Consider the following 17,739-nt stretch of genomic DNA (forward strand, 5'->3'; position numbering starts at 1 on the left):
CACTTTCCCTGCCCTGAAAGAGAAGTCCTGTGGTCATCACAGGACATTGGAGTTTTAGGCCAGGCCACCTTGAAAAATACAGAGCTGCTTTAATAGCAAGCCAAATGCTATAATGTTAAAATATCTTTTCTGGTTATTTTTCAAGATCCCTTTCTCCTTCCCTGGCTGAGGTGCAAGAGGCAAAATTGCAAAATCAGTCTAGATATAAGGAGCAGCTATGGGTAAAGTCTGAACTTGGGATTTCAGTACCATGACTGCTTGACCCCAACTCTGGTACAACTGTTGCACTGGAAACACTGAAATAAGCATGCTCCAGTGCTGAGAAGATTTCTTTATGTATTGGACTAAATGACTTAGGATAAGGTACTTCCACTTCCCAGTAAAACACTTTAGAATTGGAGAAGGAAGCTCCTCTGGCTTTGAAGCTGCTGCTTCCTAGCTTCTCTTGCGGCCCCCGTCCTTGTGGTAGAGGAGACATGAAAGCTGTGCCAGCTTACTTTCTCCATGCAACTCACAGTCTTCTCAGCCCCCGTTACAAACCACCACCATCTCTTTTCCACACTGAACGGTCCTAGCCTGCTAACCCCTTCCTCACACCTCCATCCCACCCCCAAGATGGGGAGAAGGATACCCCCCCTGGCCACCGCATGATCCTGCAGCCCACAGTGTGTCAGTGTGTGCTTGGAAAGGGTCCAACAAGGTGTGTGCAGTTACTCCAGGGCTATATCCACCCTGCTGCCACTGACTTATGAACTAACTTCAAAAGTGCATGTATGACCACACTGACTGATTGCAGTGTGGACACATATCCACAGACTACACCTAAAGCAAACAATATGAAAAAGTATGAGGAAAAATAAAGCAAAAGAGGGCTGCAAAAAAATAAATGGTAATGGCAAGGAAATCAATAGCGCAAATATTGAATCAAGGATAAAATAGTTTATCCATATATTAAAAACAGCTCTAGAGAACAAGGACAATACTGACAGAATACCTTCCCACCTACAGGATATGTGTTTGGTTGCACATGTCTAAGTGAGAAAACAAACTTGCATGCCAGTGTCTTCAAGTAACATGTCTTTCTGCAGGGGTGGTATGACAGCTTCTCTTATCTGTCTGTGTGGGTGTGTGTGTCTATATACATATAGATGTACACAGTCTACAGAATACAGGTCAGATTACCCATGCCGCATCCCCACCAGCCAGCAGTGTGACTGAAATCGCTACGTGGAGGGAAGAGAGAACCTTCCTACACCAGTAGGATTTGCAGGAAGGAGCTGGCCCTGCCCGGCACTGGAGACCCGGCTCATGTGCTGCACGGGACCGGACCCAAAGCATGGCGGGTGCAAAGGCTTTGGCCCACCCCTGGACCCGTGGATGTCACATGTGGTAGCTTCCTCAGTATGGTGGGATTGACTGAGGGCAGGGATCTGTGGTTATTTGTCCTGAAAAGCAACCAAGCCAGCATACTCCTGCTCAGCCCTCTTCACAGCATCCAGGACATTGCCCTTCACAGCAGCATGAGATGCTCTCGCCTTGGTGGACAGCTGGAGTAGCTCCATGCCCGCCAGTGTTAAAGGACAAGCCGCTGCCCGAGCTTTCACACACCATTCAGGGAGTCATACACACACCACCCAAGACTTTAACTGCTAGGACCAGAGTCCCTTCTCAGCGGGCAGCTCCATTGAGCCGATGGGTGCCCCTTTTCGACTCCTCGCTTACACACACACTCATTCTTGGGCACTTTCTCTCCCCTCAGGCTCGACCCTAGGTTTCCTTGAAGCAGAGTGTCTGATATGACATATGCCAGGCAAATCTATTGAGAGGTACAGTGGTAAAAACCAGCTCTAGCTGGGACCCTCTGGACCCAAAGGAATCCCTGGGCAATTATACCATTACAATTTAAGTTCCCCTCCCGCCACGTGACTGTTTGGTCCAATAGCAATATTTGGGTCTGGGGTCTTCTTGTTCCTCATTGGATCCTTTCTCTGTCTCCAGGCAGGCCATTCCTTTTCTAATCGCAACAGTTGCAGCTTCTGCTGATGGCTGTGGCTACCTTATCTTTCTGGTTTGCACCGGTTTTGGGGTCTTCCTTCATGTAGCTACTTAAAAGTTCAGTATACAGTCAGAGTACCTAGGTCAAAGTCCACAGCTTGCAGCCTAAGGCTTTAGCAAGCCTTGCTACTAATGCTATGTATTGGATTCCGTTTGAGCCAGAAAGCGATTTCTGTAACACCAGGGTTTCTTAGGAAGAATGTGGTTTTGTGCAGCGCTGGTTCCTAGCAGAGATATGCCAGAGTGTCCTGAAAGGAACGAGTCATTCAAAATACCTCCTCTCTGCATGAGGAAACAGTCACTTGGCAGTGGGCAATGTGTCATTTGTAATGCTTCATCCTTCCCTGGGGCACTGCCCATTTTTCCCTAAGTGTTGCCTTATCTCACTGAAAGCTATTAGGTTTGAAGCCCTGGCTGATGTTCAGACCATGCACATGCACCGAGAGCAGGTCATGGTTCCAAGCAGAGTTGTTTGACTCTTGCTGCAAAAATGAAGAGGCTCTGCTTTTGTTAGGGGAGAAGGTGAGCTGCTCAGGTGGCCAAGCCCCAGCCCCAACTCCCACAGGTGGGATGAACCCCCAGTCTGCAGTGGCCTGTGAGCCAAGTGGGATTGAGCAATGGGTTCAAAATGTACGTGCCTCTAAAAAGCGGTGGTACCACCTGCCACACCCCACTTACTTGCCACACCCCACTTGTGCATCATCTCTCCCCAGCAAAACTGGAGCTGGAGGCCCAACCCAGCACCTCCCCAGGCATTAACCCAGCACCAGCAATCCCTCCAGACTTCAAGGGCATGCAGTAGCCCCGGGAGCTGCTTAGGAAGTCTTGGCAATTAGTAGAGCCATTCACAGCCACATTTCCTTAAACCCCGAGGAAAAATCAAAACAACTAGGAGGGTTATTAAACAGTCAAAACCCAAAAAGTTTCCTCGAAGAGTGAACAGAGTGGCTTGTTGGTTGCTCAGCAGGGCAAACCGTGTTCTGTGTATGTCTACTGGACATGGGTTACTGCGGTGCTGCATGCAGTTATGGAATGCAGCACTGCAAGGTCCAGGCTTCCCGGTGCTTTGGTCACCCCATGCTGGGCTGCTGCAGCTGGTCAGCATTACCCTGCCCTGGAGCCACTGCTAGCTTTGCAGCAGGCTGCCTCCTCAACCAGCAAAGGTTCAAATGCACAAAGCACTTCATTATCAGCAGCTGAGTACGGTGCAGTCCTCCTTTTCTAACACCGCGTTTGTTTTCAGGCTACGAATGCATATGCGAAATGTCTATTACAGTTTCTGTGGTTAGCCACAAGCCTCTGGTGGCCTAGGTCTGTATGGCGTCTCAAGGAGGAACCTCCTTTCTGTGGCACAGCAGCATTTAATGGGAGCTGTCAAACTTGGAGGCAAAAGGGCAGATCAGTTTCACTTATATATGGTGTTGCCCATGAAATCCATCCATCGGTCACAGAAGTCCAGCCTCCTGCCCAGATGTGGTGGTCGCCAACACTAGATTGGATCACTTGAGGTCTTTTCTAGCTGGGCCTCAAAAACCTCCATGGGTGGAGACTCTGCCACGTCTCTGGGCAATTCACCTCCTGGTGACATTTTTTTCCCTGATGGCCAGCTTGAAACTCACAAGAAACAACCTATGCCTGTTGGCTTCTTCTTGTTCTGGCTAATTCTACGGAGCGGAGCTTGGCTCCATTGCCTCTGTAACTCCTCTCCAAGCACATGTCAGCTGCTATCAGGTCAGCCTGAGCCTATCTCCAACGAGCCCACATGCCTCAGCCTCTCCTCGTAGGCTCCTGCCATCTTGGTATCCTTCTGCCAGACCTGTTTCCCAACACCTTTCTTGAACTGGGGGGTGCAGCGCTGGAAACAACACTCCAGGTACAGCTATTGACTATGTCAGGGCCCTGAGGGCACCAGCAGAACTGACTGCCCCTGCCTGACCCGTGGGGCTTCCCCTCCCCACACCTTACAGGCAAGTCGCTGACCTTTTTTTGGGTGTTAAAGTATCTAGAAACAGACTTGAGTTAGAAAGGTCACTGAAACACCTAGCCCAACAACCATCTTACACCTGAAGGTAGAAGGTGTTGCTTTACAGTCTAAAATACTTAGTTTCTTCCTCAGGACTGCATTTTCAGAAATGCCATCTTCTTGCAATCCTTTCCTTTAAAAAGTGATGCGGTGCAACACCCCACACACTTGATTTTTAGTGGCAAACTCCTGGCTCTCCTCGGAAGGCTTTGAGCTCCACTGACTTGAGCTCACCCCAGATTTTTGTCCGAGACCAAGACAGCTGCAGGCACTGCACGGTTTGCTGTGGACAAGTGCCTACCCTGCGCAAGTCCCCTCCGCAGCTCTTGAACCCCCAAAATGATGGCTTCCTGCTGCTCTTCTGCAGAAGGCAAGCAGAGCACCTAGTACCACAAACACATCAGGATTAGTATCCATTTATTCATTCTCCGAAAATACCCCATTGCTTGCAGTATTTTAGTGGAATTAAGTGTGTGTGTGACACCGTTGCAATGACATCAATATTTAAGTTGTCTGAAGGGTCAACATTCAAATTCCTGGAAATTTTAAATGTACCAAATGTCACAGAACAATCTACCTATCTTATTTATTGCAGCTACTTCTACTACTTAGCACCTGGGCAAACATACCATCCTTCAAGTTATTCCAATATATGTTGTAACCAAGATATTGTACAAACCTTCCAAGTCTCAGTGGCTCCTTGTCAATGACAACAGTGACGTTTTTCAGGTTTTATGTATAGTTCCTTATCTAATCAATCAAACTATGCTTCAAGGTTCAACTACAATTTCATTTGGCTTTGTTCCTGGTAAAGGTATACAAGGTATTATTTACCTTTCCTGGTAAAGGTATACAAACTATTATTTACCTTAGAATATAATACTCTTGGACCTTGTTTATACAACAGATTTTTCAAAATGCTTCCCACCATTAATTCAAGACTACTTACTTCAGTCTTCATGAGTGACATTGTGAGTCTTGCTATTAATCATGCACTTGCTGCTTCTACTGTTTAAAGCATGACAAGGTACGGCCCTGCTTGAGGAAAATCTGATAAACAAGATGATGAAAAATTAGGGTTGCATTTGAGAATGAGAGGAAGGTGCAGGAAAGACTCATTACAGCCAACACCTGGGAGATGTGCAAACAAAAGTGTATTTTCCTGGAATTTGAGTAGAGTGTGTGCCTGAGACTCTTCTCTAAAAATACCTCGACTCAAGTGTGCAAAGACTCCACGCAAGCACACTACTGTAGTCCCCTGTTGTAGTTTAACCCAAGCCAGCAACTAAGCACCACACAGCCACTCAATCACTCCCCCCATGGTGGGATGGGGGAGAGAATTGGAAAGGTAAAAGTGAGAAAACTCATGGGCTCGGATAAAGACAGGTTAATAGGTAAAGCAAAAGCCACACACGCAAGCAAAGCAAAACAAGGAATTCATTTGCTACTTCCCATCAGCAGGCAGGTGTTCAGCCATCTCCAGGAAAGCAGGGCTCCATCACGCGTAATGGTTACTTGGGAAGACAAGCGCCATCAGTCTGCGCGTCCCCTCCCCCCCCCTTCCTTCTTCCCCCAGCTTTACATGCTGAGCATGACACCATATGGTGTGGGATATCCCTTTGGTCAGCTGGGGTCAGCTGTCCCAGCTGTGTCCCCTCCCAACTCTTGTGCACCCCCAGATGACTCGCTGGTGGGGTGGGGTGAGAAGCAGCAAAGACCTTGACTCTGTGTAAGCACTGCTCAGCAGTAACAAAAATACCCGTGTATTATCAACACCATTTTCAGCACAAATCTAAAACATAGCCCCATACTAGCTTCTATGAAGAAAATTAACTCTATCCCAGCCCAAACCAGCATATTCCTGCATAAGGATAACCCACTTTCTGCCCTCATAAACCAAGGTCTTATGGTTGGTCATGATCTTCAGCCACCTTACAAGGTCTACTACATTTGAACCACTCACTCTTCAAACATAGCTTGCTCATTAGTCTCACATCACTTTTTTTTGTGTGTGTGTGTGGTGTAAAATATCTGTAAATATTTCAGCCACTGAGCTTTGTATAGTGTTTTAATTTGGAAATGCCAGCACACCTTTTTGAGATCACCTCCAGCTGCATTTTGGATGACCACACATTAACCATTTACCAGAAGTGCACTGCTTTGCTGTGTGGCGACTGCAGCCTTTGTTGCAGCCCTGGCCCAACCCTGTGTACACAGAGGAAAGGGATTCTGCCAAAAAACATACCCTGCTTGGCAAATCTCTTCCTCCCGGAGGAACCGGATGGAAACTTATTTCCATTCCCACCTCTATTTATGACATTTATGACAGCAAATTTACAAACCTAATTTATATTCTTCTGCCTTAGAAGTGAGTGTCACTAAGTAAAACACTGCCCGCACTTTCTGCATGTGTGCAAACATCTCCTAGACCTTGACATCCAACAATGACTGTAATAAAGAAATGCCAGTTTTGAGCCAGTCCACATTAAAAAACTTTCCAAAAGGTTTGTTAGGAGGGGCAACAGCCAAATTAACTAGAGAGTCTGATCCTTCTGCTGTTTGCACAAAGGTGGCCACAGCTTACAACTCGCTGAGAGTTAATAACAAGGGCAAACAAATCAGGCTTGCAGCCTTCATTATTTCTCCGTCACGTACGAAGGTCTAAGGAGACTTGATGTATTTAGAAATACATAGTTCCTGGTTTTCATCTCCACAGACCTATGAGGGATGCTGGGTCACCATGAAGTCCCAGCTTCCCAGGTGGCTGGATATGTCTCACTCCTTCCACCTGTGCTGCTACCTAAAGAGGTCCCCAGGTGCACAGACCCATGTTGGTAAGGAGGAAAGGCAGTCGGAGCACTCTGCCCTCTTCCCTGCCACATCGGCAGCTCCTCTGTTTGGAGGGGAAGACTTATGAACCCACTGAGGGGAGAGGCAAAGGCCTTGTCCCTCCTGGGACATGCCTGCCTGACGTGATGACGTAGACTCTTCTGAAGCAGGGGACTTGGAGCAAACAGCTCCTGGCCTCTTGTGGGGGACACTGACTTTCCGTCTTTCCAATAAGAACAAGGAAAAGGCACAAGCCCAACTCTAGTGGCATTTCCACCTGCAAGTCTATTTACACTCCTGCTGGACATGGTGCAGATCTGCCAGTCATGACAAACCTTACATGTTCTGATACGGAGGCTCACAGAAACATGTCCTTAGGTTTGCTGAACATGCCACAACCATGACTCAGTCTGTGGTTACGAGAAGACAGAGACAACCTGGCAAGCCCAGAGCAAACAAGTGGTATCACCAGCATGATGCATACATTTATAGGCATTGTGTTTTTCGATTAGGATTGCAACTAAAAAATTTCCAAGTAAAACAGGATGTGGGGGATGGAAAAGAAGTTGATACCTTAGACATGATTCCTGACACGCACCGTGTCGACAGTCATCTCATTCTGACCACTGAGTAATCACTGACCCAAAAGTTAGCATGTGTGGGTACCAGTGATTTGGTTGATTACATTGCGTGAATGGGAATCAGCATCATCCAGGTGTTAAAAAAAATGTTGCTTGAGAAATTCCATTCTACCAAATGTTAAAGCAATTGCCAAGTTAAGCAGGGGGATGGGGATGTGTTGAACATGGACACTCTCAGTGAAAGCGGCTGCCTGTTCACATGCAGCCTGTTGTATTCTCCCAAAATTACAGTTTGACCTGCACACAGCAGGAATGGTGATCAAAACCCCATCCTGGTTAAGAGTTTAAAGGAAAGAGCAGCAATCCTACAGTGAGTAACATGTAGGAATGGGTAGATGGGAATTACAGATGTCAGATATAAATGGCAAGTTAAAAGGTGTATGTGACTGACAGGGGAAGCTGAAGGAATTAATCAGGCTCCACAGCCTTACAGGCAGCGGGAGTTTAGGGCAGCCATGGGGCCATTTCAAGAGGCAGAGGGGAAAGTAAGGGACGGCAGAGCAGAAATATCAGCTGCCTTCAGCATCTACTTCTGATTGCTTTTCTATTTCAGAGCGGGTCCTCTTATGGAAAAGTACTGATGCACAGGCACCTTCCACAGCCACCATGTTTATTTTCAGCCTTCCCCGAACTGAGAAAGCTCCACAGCCGCAGGGTATGAAGAGGAGCTGCAGCTGATAAGCCTCTGGCCCTGATTTCCACAATACTGACTCAGAGCGGACGAGCTCCCTCCGAGGCTGTGACCGCCACCACACGACCGCCGGCCTGCCGGGAAAGATGTGACCAGCATGACTTTGCAGGCTGGCAGAGCAGCAGGCAAGCAGGGCTTAGCAGGTCCGTGGCTGGAGGCAGGCTGGCGAGGGGCGGCACAGTGCCGTGCCCCCTCCAGCAGCCATCACGCCTCCTTCTTCTCCGCTGGGAGCCATGCCGGCTGGGGTGCAGCTGTGTGCAGCAGCATGAGGCCACAGAGCGTCACGGCGAGGCCCACCCACCACAGAGGCGTCCACGTCTCCCCGAAGAGAAGCTTGCCCAGGATGGCCTGAAGGAAAAGAGAGAGACAAAGCTTTGCTGGGCCAAGCCACCCCAAAGCCTCCTGCACTGCCAGAGCTGCGGGGACTTCAGCCGGGAGAGATGGTCCTGGAAAAAAACTGCTTGAGGAAACTCCTGCTGGGACCACCAAGAGAAACGGCTGCTGCGGGTGATGCTGGTGATGACCTACGCTACCATCCAGCCTGAAAGCACAGCCAGACTGCGGTCCCAAAATGGGATTTTGGCAGATGCGTGTGTGCTTTGCCGGCTTTCCAGCACTCTTGGGAGCCAAATGTCTAGTGGACTGGGTGACTCCAGTTGATAAAAAAAGGGGCCCCACTGACTTGAGTTTTGGACACCACCATGAGCTGGCTGCGAGTTGCTGGAGCACAGAAACAAGGTGGGCAGCTGTTGAGGAAAGCGAGCAGAAAAAATGCTCTTGCTGTCACTAGAAGCAGTGCGACTTCACACCCAGCTAGGGAGGCTTTGCCTTCTCACGGGTGAGGTGTTGGAAAAGAAAAGCAAAACAAAGCAAACTCCCAGCTCTGGCTCTCACTGGTGATATGAAAAGTTCTGTAAACTGTACAGCTGCTGCAAGGCACTGCACTGGGCAGCAGCACTCTTCTTCCTGCACCACCCAGAGAAACCCTACAGCCTCTGGCATGAACAACAGGCAGAGCAGCTGAGGCCTGATACAACCATTTCTCATCTGCCTGTAACTCCCCTGTTGCAGCCAGCGATGCCGGTTGCACTGGGAGGTGAGCTACAACCAGTGATGTCCAGTGCGACAGCTCCCGCATCGCTGTGCTCCTCCAGGCTTCAGCGCCTGGGGAAGGGATCTACTCACCGAAGAGATGAAGTTGGAGGCCGTCGTTGTCACAGAGGCAGTGGCCGAGGAGGAGGAGAGTCGCAGGGCTTTTGCAAAGACCGTCCACATAACTGCATTGCATGCAAACACCAAGCCAACACAGCCGATGCGAAGCAACACAGACAGCTGTAGGACGAATGGGAAAAAAACCCATGTATTTTCACTGACTGCTCATTCACCCTCACTATTTCACAGGCACTTTGGAGCAAAATCTAACAGCGTGGGCTGGTATTACATGAAGATGAATATATTAAATCGCAGAAGGAAACAGAAGCAAGGAAACAGCCCTGGCTGAAGCCTGGTCTCAGGCTGTGCCAGGGGAGGTTTAGGTTGGAAATTAGGAAAAATTTCTTTACGGAAAGGGTGGTCAAGCATTGGAACAGGCTGCCCAGAGAGGTGGTGGAGTCACCATCCCTGGAGGTGTTCAAAAAACAGGTAGATGTGGCACTTCGGGACATGGTTTAGTCTAGTCTACCCTTGATTGGTTTAGTGTGGACTTGGTAGTGTGGGTTAATGGTTGGACTGGATGATCTTGGAGGTCTTTTCCAACCTAGACAATTCTATGATTCTATGATTCTATGATTCTGACCCTGGCTTGTCCTGCTGTGAGTCCAGGCTCAGACCACAAGCTGGGAAGTGCCAGGACAGTGTACAGCAGCTGCCATGCCAGAAGCCAAACTCCAGAAAACTCTCAAGCTCCTGACATGGTGCACATGAAATCCAGTGAAATGCCATTCATTCATTGCTAGATGTATGGAAAAGGGTAGAATTCAGCCCTGCAGAGAGGAATGTTTTCAAAAAACGTGTAGACGTGGCACTCTGGGACATGGTTGAGTGGGCATGGTGGTGTTGGGTTGATGGTTGGACTGATGATCTTAGAGGTCCTTCCCAACCTTAATGATTCCTAGTTTTTACTTTCATTAGAAATAATCCAGCCACCAAGCCAGGAAACATGAAATTGCTACTCTCCCCTTAATTGGTTTAGTGGTGGACTTGGTAGTGTTAGGTTAATGGTTGGACTGGATGATCTTAAAGATCTTTTCCAACCTAAATGATTCTATGATTCTATGATCTGATACAAGGAAAAACAAAGGTGATCAAACACTGGAACAGTCATGGGCTCTCCAACCTTGGAGATATTAAAAATGACTGGAGAAGGTCATGAGCGACCTGTTGTAGAGCAGAGGTTGGGCTAGAGACCTCCGGAGGTCCTGCCTGACTGGAATTAGTCTGTGAGTCTTATCAGTGGTGGAGCAAAGCTGGTTCCCACTGTCACAGCAGCTATGCTGTCTTCAAAAATTACTCTGAACCCATGGGTTCTTACTCTGATCTCTTCTGTTGCAGAGCCAGGGAAATCAGCTGCAGTGTGCTCGGGAGGTGGCATATGCCCAGCAGGAAGGTCTTCCAGAGAGAGGTCGAGTCCCTCTGCATCCTGGGCAGAGGAGTGGTCCTTGCAATGGCACGCAGGCAGAGAGACAGGAACATCCCCAGGTGTTTTCCACAAGGAAGGAGGGAGGTATAAATTCCTCCGCTGTCACGGGCTCACCTGAGCCAGCCCAGTGAGTCAAGGACTACTGTTCTGATTGCTTTTCTAAGAGGAGATTAATTTCAGTGTACACTTCAGATAATCTACAATCACTCCTGAAGTGGCAGAAGTTTAGATGAAGTAGAAAGGGGAAAGTAAAGGAAGGTTTTTGTTCCAAGTGAAATGACCCCTTCTGCTCAGGCTGCTCTCAGGCTGGGCCATTACAACACATCCTTTTTGCCAGGAAATCCACCTTTGTGCTGCTATCCTATATCATAACCTCTTAGAAGCATCAATATACTTTTAACATTTGCTGCCACCTTCCATGCTGCACAAGTGATGGCTGCTCTCTTAGATTTCTTTTCAGATTTCTGTAGTTCCTCCTCAAACACAAACCTCCTTGAATTTCTGTCACCTTGCAGCTGCTCTACAGAAATGCCTTTGTAGCAAGTGTGCAGGATTCAAACAACGAGCCCTCTGAAACACTTCAGTGTCTACGGTCCTGCGCAATTTAAGCTACTACGAAGATTATGGCATTTACTTAAAATTTGGTTAGTGTTACAGCTGAACTTAATTTACTTCATAATTATCACCTAGAACGGACCTGAAAGAAGCAACTGAAGGAACCAATATGTCCAGAAAAAAGAAACACAATCACAGAATCACAGCGTGGTTGAGATTGGAAGGGACCTCTGGAGATCACCTGGTCCAACCAGCAGGTTGCCCAGAGCCATGTCCAGACGGTTCTGAGTATCTCCAAGGATGGAGACTCCACCACCTCCCTGGGCAACCCCTGCCAGTGCTTGGCCACCCTCACAGGGAAAAAGTGTTTCCTGATGTTCAGGGGGAACCTCCTGTGTTTCAGTGGTGCCCATCGCCTCTGGTCCTGTCACTGGGCACCGCTGGAAAGAGCCTGGCTCCCTCCTCTGTGCGCCCTCCCTTCAGGCATTTATACACATTGAGGAGGTCCCCCCGAGCCGCCTCTTCTCTGGCCGAACCACCCCAGCTCTCTCAGCCTCTCCTCATAGGAGAGATGCTCCGGTCCCTTCATCATCTTCATGGCCCTTTGCTGGACTTTCTCCCGTAGCTCCATTTCTTTTTTGTCCTGGGGATCCCAGCACTGGACACGGCGCTCCAGGTGTGGCTTCACCAGTGCTGAGTAGAGGGGAGGGATCACCTCCCCTGACCTGCTGGCAACACTCTACCTCAATGACATGACACTTTGTCATAGCACCTTAAAAAAACCCCCACCAACAACAAATGGGCAATATGTCTATACATTCCAAAGGAGAAAAATACTCAGAAAAGATACTGTCAATGTTTGCAGCAATTCCACACTCTGCTTTTCTGTCAGTGCAGAGCACAATCTTTTCTGGGGGGACTGGGAACAGTATCAGGATTTAAAATTTTTGATTCTCCTTCCTGCCACCCTTTCTGATATATTGGAAAGGATCAACAGGATTGTTGAATACAGGGTTTTTGCTTTTTTAACCATCTCTAATAATCACACACAAGTTGATTTTCTTTTGTCCTGATGCAAGGCTGGGTATTTTTTAGACCTCGTTTCTCTTGTGAGTTCTCCTTTGGATTTGAAATCGAAATGTACCTAACAACCCCTACTCTATGCCTTAATGGGTCTCGTAAAGGTGTTTTTATGATAGGTGTATGCCGTCTACCTCAGCATCTCCCCATTCATACTGCCTGTGCAAGAGTTCACCTCTGCAGGTAAGGACACCACGCTTGAGGCGAAAGCCCAGCAGTCCCAAGTAACCTGAAGCACAACAAGGTTTGAGAAACACAACTGAGATAAAGATCACCCCCAACAAACACTCAAGGAGAGGTCACCAGATGAGCACATCGGCTGAGCAGCACAATGAAAATCAACCGCTCCACCTCTCTGCTCTTGTCACAAGTGAACAGAAACAGAACAAGAGAGGGAGAAGGGCAACATTATTAGCAAAGCAGAGAGCTGAAAAGAAGGGGTTGATACTCAAGCATACTAACATCCTGCTTTTAAAGTAAAACTGACACACAAGCACTGCAAATGAGCTTTCAGAGTTGGGTTTGGTTTCAGGCATTCCCATACAGATAACATTAATCGGGCAGGAGTGTCGATCTGCTGGAGGGTAGGGTGGCCCTGCAGAGCGACCTGGACAGGCTGGATCAATGGGCCGAGGCCAACTGTATGAGGTTTAACAAGGCCAAGTGCCGGGTCCTGCACTTGGGTCACAACAACCCCATGCAATGCTACAGGCTTGGGGAGGAGTGGCTGGAAAGCTGCCTGGCTGAAAAGGACCTGGGGGTGTTGGTTGACAGCCGGCTGAACATGAGCCAGCAGTGTGCCCAGGTGGCCAAAGCGGCCAACAGCATCCTGGCTTGTATCAGGAATAGTGTGGCCAGCAGGAGCAGGGAGGTGATTGTGCCCCTGTACTTGGCGCTGGTGAGGCCGCACCTGGAATACTGTGTCCAGTTTTGGGCCCCTCAATACAAGAAAGACATTGAGGTGCTGGAGCGTGTTCAGAGAAGGGCAACGAAGCTGGTGAAGGGTCTGGAGCACAGGCCTTATGAGGAGCGGCTGAGGGAACTGGGGTTGTTTGGTCTGAGAAAGAGCAAACTGAGGAAAGACCTGTCTGAAAGGAGGCTGTAGTGAGGTGGGTGTTGGTCTCTTCTCCCAAGTAGCAAGCAATAGGATGAGAAGAAATGGCCTCAAGTTGTGCCAAGGGAGGTTTAGATTGGATCTTAGGAAAAAATTCTTCACAGAAAGAGTAGTGAAGCATTGGAACAGGCTGCCCAGAGAGGTGGTGGAGTCACCATCCCTGGAGGTGTTAAAAAAAGGGGTAGACGGGGCACTCTGGGACAAGGTTTAGTGGGCATGGTGGTGTTGGGTTGATGGTTGGACTGATCTCAGACGTCCTTCCCAACCTTAATGATTCCTAGTTTTTACTTTCATTAAAAAATAATCCAGCCACCAAGCCAGGAAACATGAAATTAATTACTACTTTCCCCTTAATTGGTTTAGTGGTGGACTTGGTAGTGTGGGTTAATGGTTGGACTGGATGATTTTAAAAGTGTTTTCCAACCTAAACGATTCTATGATTCTATACCATAGATATATGGTAGATATTCTATATTCTTCTCTTTTCCATACTAGCAGACTGGCTTCAGTCTGCTTGCTGTCTACTTACATGGCCACAATGCATTAGTCAGCCCTCCGGCAGCTGCAAGGCCCGGCTCTCCGGGGCGAGCCAGGGCTCAGCTCTCCGGGACCACCCCAGTTTCCCAGCAAGCCCCTCCGAAGGCAAGCGCGGGGCATCCCCTGGCAGAGCGGGAGGAAGAACACGCGTGTTCCTTCCCCGTGACAGATGCAATAAGCAGCGAAGCCCTAGCGCCCGAGTAACGCCTCTCGGGGGAGCCCAACACGCAAAACGCACGGAAGCCGCTTCCCAGCACTGACTTCCTCCTTCCTTACCCAGCCTCCGGCCGCCTCCCCGACCGGCCCCAGCGCCAGCTTCGCCGCGGCGGCCGCTGCCGCCCCCAGCAGCCCCGCGGCCACGGCGGTGGCCGCCGCTGCTCCGCCGCCCGCCGGCATGGCAACCCGGGCCTTCCGGGGCGCGGCCAGGTTGCTGGAGGGGGAAGGAGGGGAAAGGAAAATGCACGTGTGCGACGCTCATTGGTATACAAAGGCTTTATTTCTTAAAAAAAAAAAAAAGGATGGCGTATGAGTGCGATGTAAGTCCTAGCGTAGACGTACAACACGGAGAAAGGCAGCCGAGTTAGCGGAAACGGCCCAGAACCACTCACACAAGACAGGCAGGTGCTCGGAGGAACATTTGTAAGCCTAGAACACAGCAGTGACAAATAAAACCCAACAGGGACAAGAGCTTTGTGGTCCATGACAAACCCCTCTAGATTGCTAGTAATCGTTGTTAGTTACTTCTGATCTCCATTTGTCCACAGAAAACAAACCTCCCCAGTTTAAGGTCAAGTCTTTTACTTCTATACAGCTCAAGTGGAAACAAATCTGCAGGATTAGGTAGCTTTAAAATTCATAGACAAACTGGGGGAAAGTCTTCTTCCCCTCAGCCAAATACTGAAGAAACTCACTAGGCATCACGCCCTTTACTTGACACACATCTTTCTCTTCATTCCCTTTTTGCCCCATGGCTTGTGGGCAAAGGTAGTATTGTACAAAGTAGCCAAAAATAGATTGATGGTATTACTGGCAGTAAAAAAAAAAAAGCTAAACATAATGTTTGATATTGATATATAAATCAATGTTTTGTGTTCCACTAATAAAAGTTTCAGTTATTTGCAATAAATCTTAAGTGCAATTAAATGAACTTATGCTATACTCCTAAAATGTTCTGCATATTTTCAGATCTTGTTTCTTGACATCTCTTAGCCACAAGAAAATGGTTGCAAAAGACTTCAAAAGAATTTCCTACAAGGCTAATATAGAAGTCTGCTCTAAGTTTATACTGGGGAAAAAATGTTTAAAATGTTTAAAAAGCATTTTGCTTTCAAATAGAGAAAGAAAAGAATACGCAACCAAAAGATATTTATAGTACTATTTACAAGTCTATTACTAAATTCACATTCATGCTTTACTGAACAAACTTCAATATGAAAATTATTTTTAAGCAACCCCTAAGTTTTAATAGTTAATAAATTTGACTAGTTTTGACACAGTAAAAAAACCCTGCGTTTAGCTAAAAAAAAAAGATCACAAAGAAATTGTGCTTTTAAAAATTCAGCTCTGGTGGAAAATGTAGCATTTCAGAAGAGGTAGGAGCCTGAATACAAGCACAAATGGCAACAAAAATCCAGGTGTGTTCCCAGTGAGAAAGCTTTTCCTTGGCAAGGTACAGAAGTTCCAAGGCAGTATCTTCCAGCACCTATACAAAATCAATTTTTGAAAAATTACAGGAAGGTGTTAATATGTCATTGAAAGCTGCCCTCTTAGCTGGAGTAAAATTCTTCACTAAAAGTTATTATCAGCAAAAAATCCAGGAACTAAAACACTTGATTATTCCGGGACCACAGCAAAAGTCAAGTTTGACAGCTGGCTTTTGCTTATTCTGTATGCCTTAAAAATATGGCTCTGCAGTTTCATCTGTGTCTGTCTATAGCTGATCATGATGTCTACACATGTCACATTTTTTTGATTCTTTCAAAAAAGCATTTTCAACTCGTAGTTTTTCATTCTCCTGTAAAACAGAAGAAACATAGGTGTATTAAGGAAATTATACTCACTTCTTTCATATTTCTAGATAAGTGGTATCTACACTATGTACTTGAGGAAATAAAATGGGGTGATTCTTGTCTGCGGCCTGTGAGGAGACAGACCAGCCATGACCTACACAACATCATAAGATCAGATGTATCTATTACTCTCCAACAGAAGAGTAATAATTTTAATTTTCATGCTTAAAGCTTAGCTCTCTTCTATGTCAGGCCATGATTACACATCTGTATTCTACTCTGCAACTTACCTCGGTAAGTTTAGTGTAATCTTTTTTCAGTTTCACAAGATACTGAATCTTCTGGTTTAGGTTTTGATGACCAAGTAATTTCCCATTCTCCGCAGCAAGAGAGTCAACTTGCTTCCTCAGCATGTCCATTTCCTGTATTCAATAAATACATTGTGTACCTCTTAACTGTAGCCCCTCCTCCTCTTTTCAGAAGTAGCAGCTTCTTTAGAACTATTAACATACTAACATTTAAGTTTTTTTAACATATGATGCAAGAGTTGGTTCATTCAGAAAGTACATATTTGTCTTATGTCTCCCTTAAGTACAACATTAGATCCTCCTAAAGGGCAGAAGCACCATTTGATTTGTATTACAAATTGCAACAGTAATTTCTGTACCCGGAGTTCCACTAGTGCAGGAAACAGCATTACAAATATAACTGAACTGCAAGACAAAGCATTTTTAGAGGCAGTCTTTGATTGCTAATGAATTCAGAATATTGTCCAACTGGCAACAGCTCTACCTCTGCTGAATAAGATTCTACTGTAAAGACAACAAAAAAATTATACATATAGAACCTTTCCAATTCTGTCTCTCTCTTCATACGTTTCCTCCAGTTTTGATCTGATTTCTTCTTTTTCATGAAATGCTTTCAGCTCCAAAGCTCTTGTTCGTTCCATCTCCAGAGTCATTTCAAGACAAGTATTCTGTTTGATTTTGAGGGTATTTTTGGTCTCTTCTAATCTGCCAATGTAAAAGCATCATGTAATATTAAAAACCAACATAAATGGCATACCACTGAATTAGTAAGTCATCCTTGGACACGTAGGCAGAATCTTCTAAAAATATCCTTTTAAGACAATTTATTTTCCTTACAACTCAGTGCTAACAGAAGGAAAAAATACATTCTGCTTCACAGCTCTCGAGTTTGATACAATCTCTTAGCTAGTTGGTGTTTTGGAGTTGCTCTTCTTTTTGGGAAGTCCACTCATGAAAGAAGACAGAAGCTTCACCTACAAGAACGCTAAGAGTTCATCTAAGGCATGTGAATTTGCCAGATGAATGCTGCTGCTCTTCAAGTTTCCCCTAAATTACTCATTTGTATATGGCTCTTCCCCAATAGCCTTGTTGCTCAGAAACATCTCTGAACAGCTCAGAGATGGTCTGAGCTTGTTTGGCCTGATAACAGAAGGACCACCACTTTGGACAGATGTTTGTCTGCTGAAAATGTTTTAATTCTATCAGGCCCACAGAATATTAAACCATGCCAGCAAACTTAGCAGCCTGCCTACCGATTA

General features: G+C 46.8%; 2 protein-coding genes across 2 annotated transcripts in view; both read right to left on the reverse strand.

Moving 5' to 3' along the window:
* LOC104038860 (protein-glutamine gamma-glutamyltransferase 4) overlaps positions 1-14,559 on the reverse strand; it is a 34,962-nt gene extending 20,403 nt beyond the window's left edge. Inside the window, exons 1-4 of the mRNA XM_075705009.1 lie at positions 14,440-14,559; positions 9,425-9,571; positions 8,450-8,587; positions 4,380-4,461 (exon numbers count right to left, since the gene is read on the reverse strand). Of these exons, the coding sequence (XP_075561124.1) occupies positions 4,380-4,461; positions 8,450-8,587; positions 9,425-9,571; positions 14,440-14,559 (487 nt within the window). The remainder of the gene's footprint in view (positions 1-4,379; positions 4,462-8,449; positions 8,588-9,424; positions 9,572-14,439) is intronic.
* A 1,534-nt stretch (positions 14,560-16,093) lies between these two features.
* The window catches only part of KIF15 (kinesin family member 15), a 37,303-nt gene continuing 35,657 nt past the window's right edge, over positions 16,094-17,739 (reverse strand). The window contains exons 33-35 of the mRNA XM_075705381.1: positions 17,020-17,185; positions 16,463-16,594; positions 16,094-16,177 (exon numbers count right to left, since the gene is read on the reverse strand). Of these exons, the coding sequence (XP_075561496.1) occupies positions 16,094-16,177; positions 16,463-16,594; positions 17,020-17,185 (382 nt within the window). The remainder of the gene's footprint in view (positions 16,178-16,462; positions 16,595-17,019; positions 17,186-17,739) is intronic.

The sequence above is a fragment of the Pelecanus crispus genome, chromosome 2, assembly GCF_030463565.1.
Source record: "Pelecanus crispus isolate bPelCri1 chromosome 2, bPelCri1.pri, whole genome shotgun sequence".
NCBI classification, from domain to species: Eukaryota; Metazoa; Chordata; class Aves; order Pelecaniformes; family Pelecanidae; genus Pelecanus; species Pelecanus crispus.